The sequence below is a fragment of the Haliaeetus albicilla genome, chromosome 13, assembly GCF_947461875.1.
Source record: "Haliaeetus albicilla chromosome 13, bHalAlb1.1, whole genome shotgun sequence".
Lineage (NCBI taxonomy): Eukaryota > Metazoa > Chordata > Aves > Accipitriformes > Accipitridae > Haliaeetus > Haliaeetus albicilla.
The window spans coordinates 16,630,371-16,644,994 of NC_091495.1; the positions used below are offsets into that span (position 1 = coordinate 16,630,371).

At 36.3% G+C, this 14,624-nt stretch overlaps 1 protein-coding gene across 2 annotated transcripts in view; it reads left to right on the forward strand.

Moving 5' to 3' along the window:
- Nucleotides 1-14,624, forward strand: part of CAMKMT (calmodulin-lysine N-methyltransferase) — a 228,544-nt gene that overhangs the window by 2,039 nt on the left and 211,881 nt on the right. For both annotated transcript variants that reach the window (XR_011327480.1, XM_069800297.1), the window contains 2 exons: nt 4,153-4,319; nt 14,412-14,476. Coding sequence is in view for 1 of the 2 variants with exons in the window: in XM_069800297.1 (XP_069656398.1) it covers nt 4,153-4,319; nt 14,412-14,476 (232 nt within the window). In the remaining variant the exon portion in view is untranslated. The remainder of the gene's footprint in view (nt 1-4,152; nt 4,320-14,411; nt 14,477-14,624) is intronic.

Genomic DNA, 14,624 nt, shown 5'->3' on the forward strand with positions numbered 1-14,624 from the left:
AAGTGTTTCTTACAGTGGTTTTAAAAATGCTTTTCATACTGCTTATAATAACGCCTTACATGAAATCAGTTCTGTGGTGTGTTTATATATTGAATTAGCTTTCATTCAATGCATACACAAATTTATTTGCTATAGTAAGGATGCTTGAGTGTGTGCTTGCTGATTTAATTAAGAAAAAAGCCCTTTTATCAGGTATCCTATGAAGCTAGCATAAAGAACCAGGGGTTTGCATAATTACCTATGTGTTCTTTATCAATAAAATGTTTTATGTATGTACTGAGTTTGAAGTTTGTGAGTATTTTTCAACTTAGCTTGTCAGAATCAAGGAAAATATTTTTTTGCTTAAAAAAAGAAATGCTAAAGGAAGTTACATATGTACTGTGCATTTATAAGGGACTGGAGTAAATTTTCTAATGCTGTGTTTTGAGCTCTACCAGTCTATGCAACTGATGGCGTTACCCAGTCTGTAGTGTTTAGTAGGGAAGTTAGAGGTATAGGCCTAAACTAAGTTGCTTCCTATACGTACACTTGCTCCCTATAGAAAGTTCAATGAAAACTTTTATATTTATCCTGCCTGTTACCTTCCTCTTGCTCTTCTGCTCACAGAAGCCTTACTCACCTGCTAATGTACTTTAGCTTCCAGAACTGAAAAAAAAGAGCTAAACTGAGGACAGGGCAGTGGCTTCCCCCCCCCCCCCGCACCCCCCCAACCAGAAGAACTTCTAAAGCAATTTTTCTTCTCTTCTTGCTCCTCTGTCTGTGAAGGGTGCCTGTGCTCCAGATATTTTTTCATGCTTTTGTTATTCTTGAGTTTGTAAATTGTTTACAATTGAATAAAACAATTTGGTAAATAAACTATTTGTTAAATAAATAATGCACAGTCCTACTGATGATATTTAGAGATGGTATAGTTATAGTTCATGCAGTAGCTGATTATGTAGAAACTTTCTTGTGTGTACAAAATATCGTGTTCCAGTCAGTGCCATAGAATGCAGCAGAGGTTAGTAGACTGTTAGCTGTTACTGAATTTGTCTTTTAGTGCAGCTAAGCCATACACAATGAGATACACAAAGAAATACAGAGAATTTCAGGTGACTGCCTTTCTCCATATGGTTGGTTTTGTTTGTTTGTTTTAAGAGAGGTCAAACATCTTCAAGTTTTATAGGGAGTCCTAAATATGGTCCTAATATTGTCATTAAATACTGAGGGCCCTGCAATTGAGATCTGTGGTAATGTTTACTAGAATCTTTCTAAAACAGGAGACAGTTTGTTGATACTTTTTTTTAAAATATCTTGTATGTTAATGAAGAAAGAATTGCCTTAGAATTCTATATTGCTATGTGAAGTTAGAGAGGAAAGAAAATGCAAGTTTGAGAGAGGGAAAACTGCAAAGTAAAAGTGTGAACTTGCATTGTTTGGGGTTTTTTTTGTTGTTGTTCTTGGGTTTTTTTTCTTTTAAGGAACCTAATTTCGAAAGACAATCTTTCATTACAGGACCTAAAATATTATTTATTTAGGTAATATTTGTGTGTATGACCTGTGTACAAGCTCAACACTTGTGTACACCTGTAAAGATCTTGTGCAGAAGACAGGCCATTCAGTAACTAAAGAAGATCTTAAAGAGAGTGAAACAAGGCTTCTGGAATTTTTTTAAAATAAAAATATGCAGAGGAACTTAGCTGAAAGTTACTGAGGGAGGAGGGGAAGAGGCCACCGGCCCCAACCAAAGAATGGTGGTGTCAGGTGATTCCATCCCCACCATAGTTCTTTCTCTTGGGCATCACTAAAACCAAGAATTGTGTCTATTCTGCTGGGAAGCCTTTAGCTTGCTTTGATATTAGCTACTGGTTTTACAGGTCCCTGGGACGTGTTCGTTTATTATGGCAGTGTGCAGGAACTTAGGGAGTTTCACCTTCATTGGAAGGGTATCATGAAAATAGAGAAGACTATCTTTCAATGTCTTTAAAACAGTATTATGAGTTTAAATATATTTGTCACCTTTTGTTTTTTGTCAGTGGATTATCTTATAGCAGCAGCAGCATATCTTTGTAGCTTGTAACAATTGTGATGCTTTTAGGAACTGACTTGAGGAAAAAAATTGTTTTGATCCTTATGTAAAAATAGCTAGATATAAATAATGTAACATATTCTTCCTTTGTGCTCTGTTTTCTCAGTTATATTTAGGTTTTTGAAAGATTTGACCTGCTGTTGTAATTTTCAGATCTTAGACCTCTTGATTTTAGTTGGGGCTGTGGGAGAAACGTTTTTTTTGAGTACTCAAATGCTTATGAGAATTTTCTGCTAACCCAGAGAATGCATTTGACAGAGCATCTAGAAGATGTCTCTTTAGAACAAAAAACTGAAACCAGAAAAGTGTTGGCACTGTTGGATTTTTTTTTTTTACTGTTAGTAATGGCGTGCCTTTGCTTTAAAAAAAGGCCCAAAACAACATGCTTTTCTGAAAATTAGATCTTGGTGGTTTTATTTAGTTGAAAATTTGCTCCGTTTTGTTTCCAGACTTGCTGCTGTTATATGAAGGTCTTAATTCTGCTAGTCTTTTAATTTGGTTCTCCTGTTTTGCTGTTTTTGCGATTTCCTTCATGTGTGTATTTTTTCCGTGTGTTACAGAAGTAGAAGAAATAGGGTGGACAGCACACAGCCATTTTTACTACTTTGATGAAGATGCCTGTGCCTTTCATATACTGAGAACTGCCAATGAAAATAGATCCAAAAGCAATAAGCCCGATGCATCAGACCTGCTATTAGAAACTAACAGCATAGCAAATACAATTGCTCTGCTCACATATGTAGTATTTTCAAGTATCCTGCAAAATAATAGGTCATGGCACCAAATTGTAAGGCTGTTGAATGTGAGTGCATTTCCAGTTGAAGCACGGTTGACAAAGGTTGGGTGCAGCAGAAAAATCACTGACCCTTTATTTTGTTGTACACATCCCATATGCAAAGCTTCCATTTCAAGTTTCATAATTCTGGAGAGCTACTGCTCATTTGACTTCAGATTTATGTCTGGTTGGCAAAAAACTAAATTGTGGTGCTCTTCTACTCAATAGAGCTATTCCTTGTAGCCCTATTTATAGTGATGAGTTTATTTTCTGCTGGTTTTTTTCAGCACTGTGGACTGCTAATGCATCTTCATTTTAAAAATGCAATGGCAATTATTTATGTATTCTATCCAATGTTAGGAGAAAGAAGTTAAAACCAGGACATTTCTCCATCTTCCGTCGCTGACCTAAAGAAGAAGTCTTTTTGTCTGGCAGGGAAATGCTAGTTGTCTTCTGTGCAACGATACAGCTCAAACGGGCTGGGTGCCAGGTTTTCCTGTACGGAGGAGTTGATACCTCAGTCCTCAAAGACAGTTGAATGCAGCAGACTATGCAGGACAGAGAGCCCATGTTTTCATTTTCCTGAACAAGTGTTTTAATCATTTAGCTATTACACAAAATGCATATGGCCACATTCTGCTTCTGCCACTGCCTTGAATCCTTCAGTCTCTTAGTGCTGAACTTGGTGCTGTTGTGTATTCTGGGGATCATGTAAAAGTTGGCTAATGCATCAGTCCCCTTATGGGGTCCTGGTAGGGGAATATGCAGTTGTGACATCTGAAAGTATGAGTCCTGGGATAGGTAGCAATTTGGCAGCAGTTCTGCAAATGTCCAGCAGTAAACTTCCAAGCTAGAAAACGGTCTACCTGGCAAACACATATTGCTCAGGTTTTTTTAATCTGTAGGGACAGTGAGTGGCACAGAAAGTTTCACAGTGGTAACGGGAGGGTAGGGAAGAACCCAGTCTGCCTCTCTAATTCCGGTATGGGTTCGCTGGAGCGGGAGTTAAAAAAGCAACTTTGTACTTAAGAACTTGTGGCCTTATGAACAGAGTACATTTGCTTTACAATTATTGAGATATAATATATATATTGAGACATAATACATTCATAATTCATTCTCTTGATACCTCCCATCAGTACCACTGTTATTTTTCTGAGGCTTGACATACTTGGACTAGTTATTCATAGCTATTACCTAATAGGATAGCTGTTATGGTTAATGCCAGACTTGCCTCTTCAGTCAAATAAGCCTGTGTTTGTTCTTGAAAGTTTTATTCTTAATGTTTAATTTGTTCTTCATTTCAAAGGTTTTGAAGAATAAGCACTTGAAAGATGTGCACCTCCAACAAGTGTCTGTAAGAAGGTTTGCATCGTTCAATCTGTTTTCAGTAGAAGACCAGAATACAGAAGAGGAAACTGGGACCTGGGTTCAGTATAAAAGCATCTTTTATCCTGAGTATAGTGTGTCCTTAAGGTAACCATCATTAAGTACTTCCTAAGATCTTCTACAGGCCTCAGATATAAAACTCATTAATGATTATTCCAGTGTTTTGTATAACTAGGCATAGTTTACACATAAATTGTTAGATGTTATTTTTAGTTGTTTGTAACAGTAAGCAGCTTGTTTGTTTTTTTTTTTTTTCCGGTACACCTCAGTTAAGCGCCAGAGCTTGAACGAAAATGCTGATGATTGTACCTATAACAGAATGCAAATATGGGCATTTATGTTACTAATAGCTTTCTGTTTTGACATTCTTCAGATATAAATAGGATGTAAGAAAACTGTACACATTCACTTGTAATCTTAAAAATGTTAATGACATGATGTTATTCATAAAGTTCTAAAAACTTGAATTTTATTCAATTTTCTTCTTAATAGTTCTTGTAAAACTCAGTGATCATTTGGAAGCCAATTTGCAAAACAAAAGAACAAAAAATTTCCTTTTCCTGCAGAAATGATTTATACCTATTGAAGAAATCTGTTTTATATTAGAGCAGGTAAAACAAATTAAGATATCTGTATTTAAAAAAACCAACAAAACAACCCAAAACACACAAAACAAACAAACAACCCCCCCAAAAAATCAACCCCCCCTCCAAAAACTTTCTGAAGGAGTGTGAATTCTCAGTAGCTTTAGCAAAACAGAAAAGGTTATAGCTCCCATTCATTACTCTGCAGGGTGGGGTCTTTTTCCCTTTTCACCTGCTTTGGTCTCCCTTTTACTTGTTCAGTTTTGGGCATATCTGTAACTTGGTTTTGCCTCAACAGGTATCATTGCAACAGTAACTTAAGCATTCCTGAATCGATACTTGTTTTGCAGCCCCTAATTAGCCCTGCTGAGGGTGTAGGGTTCTGCATTCTGTCCACAGAAGAGGATATTCTGGAGAGCCTCAGTCATTGAAATTGTAAAGTGCATTTTTATTTAATGGGGACCTTTAAATTAAATTCACTCTTAGAAACTAAGATCGAACACAAACAAGTAACCATCATTAACGGTGACATTTCTGCAAGGTTATAAAACAAAACAAAAGAACAACAACAAAAAAACAAACCAAACAAAAAAACCCCCCAACTCCATAACACTACATGCAGGCTGCCTTCAATTTGCAGCTGGGTGAAAAGTCAAATATGAAATTGTTTAGAGCTTTATAAAGCCTTAATTTTCTGTTTTCCAAGCTTATACTTATTGATGCTAAAAGCCTTCAGAAGAAAACTTTTCCATTTGAAAATACTGCCCATTTGTAATAGAAGTAGGTACAGTGTTTTTTCTGTATGGACTTTTCCAGATTCATCTAGATGCTCACAGTCTACCTAATCTATTCGTGCAGTGTCTCTGTTCCCTGGTTGTAGGTTGTCATGGTTTAACCCCAGCCAGTAAGTATCACCACGCAGCCACTCACTCACTTGCACCCCACCCAGTGGGATGGGGAAGAGAATCAGGGAGAAAAAAAATTGGAAGGGAATTTGAAGAATTGGAAGGGAAAAGGTAAAACTCATGGGTTGAGATAAGAACAGTTTAATAGAACAGAAAGGAAGAAACTAATAATGATAATAACAACAATAATAAAATGACAATAATAATAAAAGGATTGGAGTATACAGAACAAGTGATGCACAATGCAATTGCTCACCACTCGCTGACCAATGCCCAGTTAGTTCCCGAGCAGCAATCCCCCCCAGGCCAACTCCCCCCAGTTTATATACTGGGCTTGACATCACATGGTACAGAATGCCCCTTTTGCCAGTTTGGGTCAGCTGTCCTGGCTGTGTCCCCTCCCAACATCTTGTGCCCCTCCAGCCTTCTTGCTGGCTGGGCAGGAGAAGCTGAAAAATCCTTGACTTAGTCTAAACACTACTTAGCAGCAACTGAAAACATCGGTGTGTTATCAACATTCTTCTCATACTGAATCCAAGACATAACACTATAGCAGCTACTAGAAAGAAAATTAACTCTATCCCAGCTGAAACCAGGACATAGGTCTTCAGAGGCACACTGGTAATAGAAAATGTAAGGTGTTTAGGTAGAATTTAGGCTGAGCAAGACTGCAGTCTTTTATGCTGCAGTCCTGAACTTCTTCATTCAGTCTCCTTAGTTCACTACCATGGTTTGCAACACTCAGTGTCACTTACTTGATTTGCTAGTTATAGGAGTTTTAAGGTAGGAGGTGAGCTAAGGTTCACCTGTGCCAGCAGTACAAAAGCCAAGGGAATGTCAGACTGATCTTGCTCTGACATTTGACATTTGTTCACTTCTGTTTCCATCACTTCCCATGTCGTCATTTTATTTAGTATTTTTTATTTGGCTAATAGTAGTTTCATTAATAGGACACAGCTCAAACTGTAGACTGTGAACAAGCATGTTTTTTTATGCATGATTTTATTACTGGTGATCATTATATAGTATTCTAAGTATGGAGATTTTGTTTTTACCTTTTATGTTCCTCTGACCTTAGCCAATGGAAAAGTACAGTTTCTGTCCTGGAGCACGTTTACATTGGGTTTCAAAAACGGTATATTGAGGAGAATAGGGAGATTGTCTCCTGGTGGGTTTATTTTTATTTTTCCCCATATTTTGTTCCTTTCTAGAAGGTACTTAGTGATCTATAAAAATGGTAATCACTGATTGTTTTAGGAATAATGATCAGAACTTACTTACTCCTACAGTTCTGTGTTAAAATGTTTTCTCTCTATATTGAAGCAGTGGCAATAGATAGCATATACTTATTATTTCAGAATATTGCAGGATGGTGAAGAAAGGAAGGAGAAAATATTGTGTATTTTGCCAGGGACAAAGTATAAATACCTGCAACAAAATCTGCTTTACCATAAGTCTATATTAAATAAAGTTTTTCTCTGTTTTTGCTGAAGCAGTAGTTTAAGAGGTTAAATGTAACAGGTTAAATGTAACAGAGCGACAGTTCTTGCAGAAACTTGCATATTTAGAAGATAAGAAATCTTGGAGTTAGCGGTCCTGGATCTTTGAGAACTGATCATGTCTTGGAAACTTAAGGATCCTCTGTGTGTCTGACAGTATTCCCTTCATTTTTCTCTTCCCATTGGCAAAATACTAATTATCATAATTTTCATCAATAGAAGCAATTTTAACAACATAACAAGAACATATTATTAGCATATTATTAGCCATAACAAGAACATCAGTCAGGTAAACCCAGAACAGTATGCTTGAGTAGGAGAGCCTTTTCATATATCTTTTTGTCAGGAAAAAAATGTTGCTTATGGCCCCTCTAAAATCTTGACAAAAGTGCTTTTGAATTTTTATCTGCATATGTTTTCCTTATGCATTAACATCTTTTTGGGAAAGCTCATTGCATATGTTAGATGTTAAAAGGGTTGTCAGCTGATATCTTGACAAGACTAAATACTTAAGAAAGTTCATAAGGTTGTTAGTGGCTTTTGGCAAAGAGTATAAAGGTCAAGCTATATCAGTTCAAGGGCTATCAAAACTGATCAAATTGTATATTCAGATATGCTATGACCTAGCTGTAATTACTGCTCTAGAGGGACTTAGGGAACCAGCTTGTTAGGCAAATAGAAGCTTCAGTAGGAACTACCAGGCATGTGCATGCTTTTCTGAACTTCTCAATCCAGCTTAGTTTAGTAAGCTGCTATTTTTTGAACCAAATTCAGGTTGGATGCATATTGGGAAAGAGGAGCTTATGCCATGTTTTTCTGTCACTAGTTTATTTTAGAATAATTCTTAATAAATCTTCCAAAGCAGGAAGCCAGAAGCAATATGAGGCAATTTTTGCTTTAGAAATTGAAGCTGGATTTATGTGCCATTTTGACTACATCCTTGAGGTGACATCACATTTTAAAAATCCCCATGACTCTACCGGTTAAACAGTGGTCTCTAGCGTACTTAATGGAATGTAGATTCACAATACATGGTGGAAGGTGGTCTCTTGAACTCTGTATAGGTACTCAGGTGCTTCACAGTAGCTCTGGGGTATGAAAAGGAGTGTCTGATGAGTGTGACTTTTGTTTTCAGTGAAAGGGGTGTCAAGATGAAATTTCTTGTGTTACAGTACAGAATCTCATTTGATTAGTCTAGTCTCATTTGTATTTGGACCATATTTGCTGCTCCTACACACTACATCCTTGTCTTGATGATACGAAATTGGTCTCTAGTGTTGTTTGCAATTAATGTTAGTTAAAAACCACCAAAAATGACAGGAAGGCAGCCTGGGAATTGGGCTGAATGTTTATGGAAGTCTAACATGGAGAATGTAGACATACTCAGTCCAAGCTGGAATCTTGCTGCAGTTTTCACATTCAGATTTGGATACAGTAAATTGAGTAACATTGTCTGCAGGTGAAAAATACAAACCTCATTTTGAGTGAAATTTCTTGCAAGCTTGAGGTGGAAAAAGATATCTTTCATTACAGAAATCATCTGACCTTCTGGGTCTTCTCTCCATTAAAAATATGTTTCTATTCATAAATCTTACATGTTTATTTGTTAGCTTTATTCAAGTTCTTTTTAGCTTTGAGGGTATTTCACTTTGCTGTTAAAAATTATGCATGTGCTAAATACTTGTTTTCTTGGTGATAGGAAGATACAGAATAAGTAGAGACATTTTAAAATGTTTATTTAATAGTGCATTTCTAAATCCTTCTATTCCTAGTCAGGAATATGCTTTTAAATTTAAATTTTGTATGAATAATTCTAGCAAGAAGTGATTATAGATCATGAAGATGCAGTGTCTCACTGTGGAGATGGTGTCTGTCTTGTAGACAGGAAAATTATTCTTTTATCAGAGTTAAAAAAGGAACAATCAATATCTTCACATTTTCTATTTCAGGATATGGATTTACTTTAAAATTGTAGGCTCATTTTAGGCAATTAGAGAAGAAATAAGTTATTTCTGTGGTAAAATATTTTCCATTGATCAGTCATTTGTTGTTTCAAATACTAAAACGCAGAACTGAAAAGAACAGTGTTAGCAGCTTATAGGAAGGGTTAAATCTTTGTAAAGAGTGTTAAGTGTTCTTTGCAAAGTGTCATGCCTTTATTCTGAATATGAATGAACCTTTAGATAAAAATATGAAAGAAATTATTAGATTATTCTAGACCTTTGGTTTAGAAATGAGAGGCATGTTATTTGTCTGTGGCAAGTGTTAGAAGATGGTTTAGGAGTGAATTCCTTTGTCTATTCCTATAGGGTATTTCTGCTAATAACACTTTGAAGTTTTAATGAATTTTTATTTTAGGGATAGACATAAAAAATGAAGGGAAGCAGATTTCAAGGAATATTGCCTACTCCTTATGGACAATTTGTGCGGGTATGATAAACTTGCTTTCTTCCACCATTGGGTGCTGAGAGATAATGTGTGGATTTAGCAGCATGAGGGCTTGGCCACAGAAGGAGGAAATTGAGGAAAGAGATAAAAAGTGTTTTGGTAACATACTACTTTCATACACTGATGAAACTAAGACTGTTCCATCATATTGCCCAATACATGTGTATTTGTAAAAAGAATTTGTAGTCAAAGAAGCCATTGTTTTGGTTTCTTACCATATTAAGCTGAGATCTTGAACTGGAGTGAAAGAGGAGTTATCTTGTTTTGCTATACTCTGTCCCAGAAAAAACATTTGATCAGATAACAAAGTTTGCAGGTAACTCTGAGATTCTTACTGGGCTGCAGTGGCAATTGATGGTGATGCTGAGCAAGCCTTTTTGTAAAGTACCCTTAGCAGTAACTGTTTTACCCTTATCCTGTCTTTCATTTTCCACAAAAATTGTAGTTTTATTTTGTATCCAGGTGAATAATATCTGGTCATGTGGTGGGTTTTTTTTTTTCTTTTGAGTATTATATGGAAATGTAGCTTAGTTTTTGTAGTTTTTTTTAAGTTTACTGTATTTATTTAGTTATTTGTATTATTTTTCCTCATTCAGTTGAAGAATAACGTAAAAGAAGAGAAGGAACATAGTTTTGTTTCATTATGGTTGATGAAAAGCATACATTAATAGGGAGCTACTGAAGGATTATTTTTATTCTGTCTACAGCTATTTATAAATACATGTAAAAGTCTGCCGCTTGTGTGGTTGAATTTAAGAGGAAGGAACATTATTGTATTTTAAAGAGATTTCTCTCTTTCTCTGACTTTCTTTATACATCCAAAGTAGATTTATTCATAGTCCAGAGTAAGGAATTTTGCTTTGCTTCATATCAGGAGAAACATGAGTTAAATTAGTTTATCATTTATAGATTTGTCTTCTATAACTCAATGCCTCAGCTATAGAAATTATGAATATTGTACCTTGAAGACTTATTATAAGAACGTTGTAGATCAGATTAACCATGCTGACCTGAAATTCACTTTCTCCATGATGCCTGCCTATACTTGTTTGAAGTACTTTGTTGACTGCAGCAATCACAGCTTTGAACTTCTTTGAAGTTCTTTGAACTGTACAATGTTCATGACATATTCCAAAGCACTAAATACTAATGTTCTCCTGTATTTTGAGATGCCTGTGGAAACTTATGGGAATTTTGGGGTTGGGATTTAACCACAAGGTTCTGTGATTCCTTTCCTTGACTTTCATAATTCAGTGCACAAGACAAACTCTTTATGGGCAGCTTGTAAGACGTACTGTGGAAAGCTGTGATTATGACAGGCATTCATAGAAACAGGATGTGACATGTATTGGCAGTTTTCTCTGGGCTCCGTAATGGAGGAGCAGCTGATGGGATGGGACAGTGAAACAGCAGCTGTTACAGAACTGCTGGGGAGGTACATGCAGAACAGTGGATCCAAAACTAGAAGCTGTGGGTTTTAGGTGCAGGACTGAGTAGCATGATATTTATGGCAGATTTGGGGTTAGAGAATACATGTATTTACAGGTGCATGTAACTTTTAGGCTGCAAGTCAGGTCTGTGATGGAAAAGAGTTCAGGAGTAGCTGGTGCAGAGTTTGTCTGCAGGCTCTACAAACAGAGTCCTCCAAATGGAGAAAGGTGTGGCTATTGCTGTTCGGAAGTGTGTCTCCTTGAGCTCTCCCTTTCACAAGTAGATCAGCTGTTGGCACATTGCTTTCCTCAGTCCTAAAACTTGTCTGCAATAGAAGTTATGCTCAATTCTTCACTGTTTGTGTTCCCTAACTGTTAAGTGATTACCAGTGGAATGGAAGCACCTCTTTTTTAGCCTGGTGTAGGGAGAAAAAGCTTTATCAGCAGGAATAGGTATTTCCCTATCATGCTCATTGACTTCTGAAGATTTCGCTGTTACTAATGTGGAGTAGTCTTAAAATAGTCCATAATGGTAATATAGTTAAGACCTGAGATGTGATTTTTGGAGTGAATGAGACTGGCTTTGCTATCCAGATCACCATTGAGATAATGGTTACTCCTCGCATTCTAGGAGATTGAGGTTGCTCCCTGCTTTTGTTCAGTAAAGGTTTCATAAACTGATCAGAATAAAGGAAGCAGCTTGTTAAACTTAAGCCCTGTCCTGTTTCACAATGAGTGTGGAGTGGGCATCTGGAAGACTGAGGAGGAGGAGGTCCCTCATAACAAAGCTGGATGCTTCTCATCATTAAATTACGGCTCACTTATGTGCTTGTCATGAACAATATTTGTGAAAGCAAGAAAGAGATTGCTGAGACAGAGTTAGAGACTTTGCATGTTGCAGGCAGAAGGGAAAGGGGGTGTGTGCAAAATGCCTCTGCTGGCCAAGAGAGCAAACACTGGGGTGTGCTGTGTTTGTACTTGGACACCACAAGCTTTTGGCCACTGAATAATAAATGTAAGAATATGTTTGAAATTTGTGTGTGTTGATTTTAATTATGGAAAGAATGTTTTATAATCAGAGGAAGAACTGATCGTTAACGAAAACTGAGTGTACCAAAAATAATGTAGATGAAGAACATTCATTGTGTTAAATAAAACGTCACCAAAATTTCAGAACAACTTTAAAAACAATAGCTGTGTGGCATGCATCTGTTGTGGCATCTTAGCTTATTCTTCAGGCTGGCGTACTCAGAGCTGTCCACTTCTCATCTCAAATTATAAACCATTATTTTGGAAACAGCCTGAAATCTGGTTTAGTGATAATTTTAAGGCCAGTGCTATAGTTGTATCATTTCTCTTTTTTGCCTTTGTCTACCTTTTGACCCTGAAGTATATAAATTTTATTCTTTTCTACACCAGGACACTCCATTTCCTTCTGTTTTTCTTTCTTCATAGCATTCTGAACTACAGATACTGGATTGCTAAGTTGTTCGTCCTCAACTTTGTTTGCTTCACTTGGAGATTTGCATGATAAATCTTCTTTATATGTGGACTGTGTACATAAAGAAATGGCAGAGGGGGGGAACCAAACCAAAACGTGTTATCCTGGGACTAATCTACATGCCAAGAAAGATCAAAATATTTCTTTACTTTCTCAGCATCTCCCTCTCCCCTGCCCCCATCTGACATTCATTTAAAGATGAGACATTCACAGCTGTCTGAGAGACCCTAACTGTTTCAGACATACGCACAGTTATGGAGTTTGTAGGATGCTAAGGAGTCAGCAGGGGACAGTTTAAAGGGCAGTTCTGTGGTTGGCAGAACTACTGATCCTGTCCGCTTTCTTGTCACTTCTCTTGAATTAACTCTGTTGCATTGGTTGTCCGATCTGATTGAAAACAAACTTGCCAAAAAAAAAGAAGAAAAAGTGCAGTATAAGTCCACATGATCCTTCAGAATTCTTGTAGGCTTCTACTGCAGCTAAAGAATTTATTTTTGGTTTGTTTTTGTGTAGCTGGGAGAAGAGCTCTAATGTCGAGTCCTATCTTTTGTAACATCTTTCATATATTTTGTTGCCTCTGTTTATGAACACGTTTCAGTTTAACTTGATTTCCATTTGATTTTCATTTTTTTCAAGAATTGGTCTACTTGTTCTTTGGTGCGTCTCAAAATTTAACATGTAAATGTTTACTTAATGCATATGCTTATCAGAAGCTATAAATAGCTTTTTTGCACTATAAATATACAATTTGCAAAGAGGTTGATTTTTTTTTTTCATTCTTAAAACAATCTTCCTTCACGAAAGAAAAGCTGAGAGAATAAGAACTAATTTTGTAGGTGCTAGAATTGTTGGATTTCTTCCATTTTTTCAGTGTTTCAAATTAGTATGTTCCTGAACAGTCTTAGGAGCTATATTTGAAACATTATTAGAAGACTGTATTTTTGTATTTTACTGCCTTGCTGAATTCTTTTTAGATTTTTTTAATGCATTTGTGAAACAGCTATGTGATCTGATTGTTGTAAAGTGTAAGATTTTTTTGTTTTGTTCATTTTGGGCCTAGATTGACTTGGGATAGTTAAAAGAAATTTAGTTGATTTTTTGTGTGTGTGTGAATTCAGCTAGCCTGACATCTCTAACGTTTAGAAGAAGCTTCTTAGACAAATTTTTATTCAAATTTGCTGCATGTTCTTTCTGCTGCTGTCAGTGTTTTGGTCACTGTGTTCTAAAATTTGCACTTCGTATGTGAAATTCAGTTAATTAATTTATTATCCCCAGTTTTGAATGTTTATTTCACTTGGGTTATGCAAATGTAAAACAAAAGAAAATGCAGTTCACTGAACACACTAATCAGTTTCATTGTTCACATTAATCAAATGAAGTGTTCTTGATTTTGTGGGAGAAAATAGGAATGTGTGTACAGCTGCTGTTCAAAAATAGTCTTTTGTTTTTCCTCTTCAAAGAAATTGCTTTACCAAAATTCTTCCTTTCCTATGGAAAAGTTGTTTAGGTGTGACTTCCACAACTAAACAAAAATTGATGCTTTTTGGAAATGTCTTCATTTTGATAAAGTCTTAGTGTCTGAGATACATGTTTCTGGTTCATGGATTTCAGTGATGGAACTTCAAACACCAGCAATTGTCCCCTTGTTTTCCCCCTGGTGGCTACAGTAGTACCTGTTTACTACTTCTCTGTGAAAGGGGTTTGTGAGAAATGAACGCATGCGGTGAACCTCTTCTCTAAAGAGGCAAGATGGTTGGGGTTTTTTTTGATTGTTCATATGTTGGTAAAGTTACTATGTATGTTTTCTTCCAGATTTCACAATGGACTCTTAAATGTTAAAGATGTTCTTACAAGTTTTGACAACACAGGGAATGTCTGTAAGTCATTGTTTATTTAAATACAGTACTATGCTGATAGAAGTCTAATTGTATCAATATAAAATATTTCTGTATGAGCCCTCAAAAACCATTTCATTTAGCTGAGAAACATTATTACTGTGGTCAGAGATACAGATCTACCGACCAT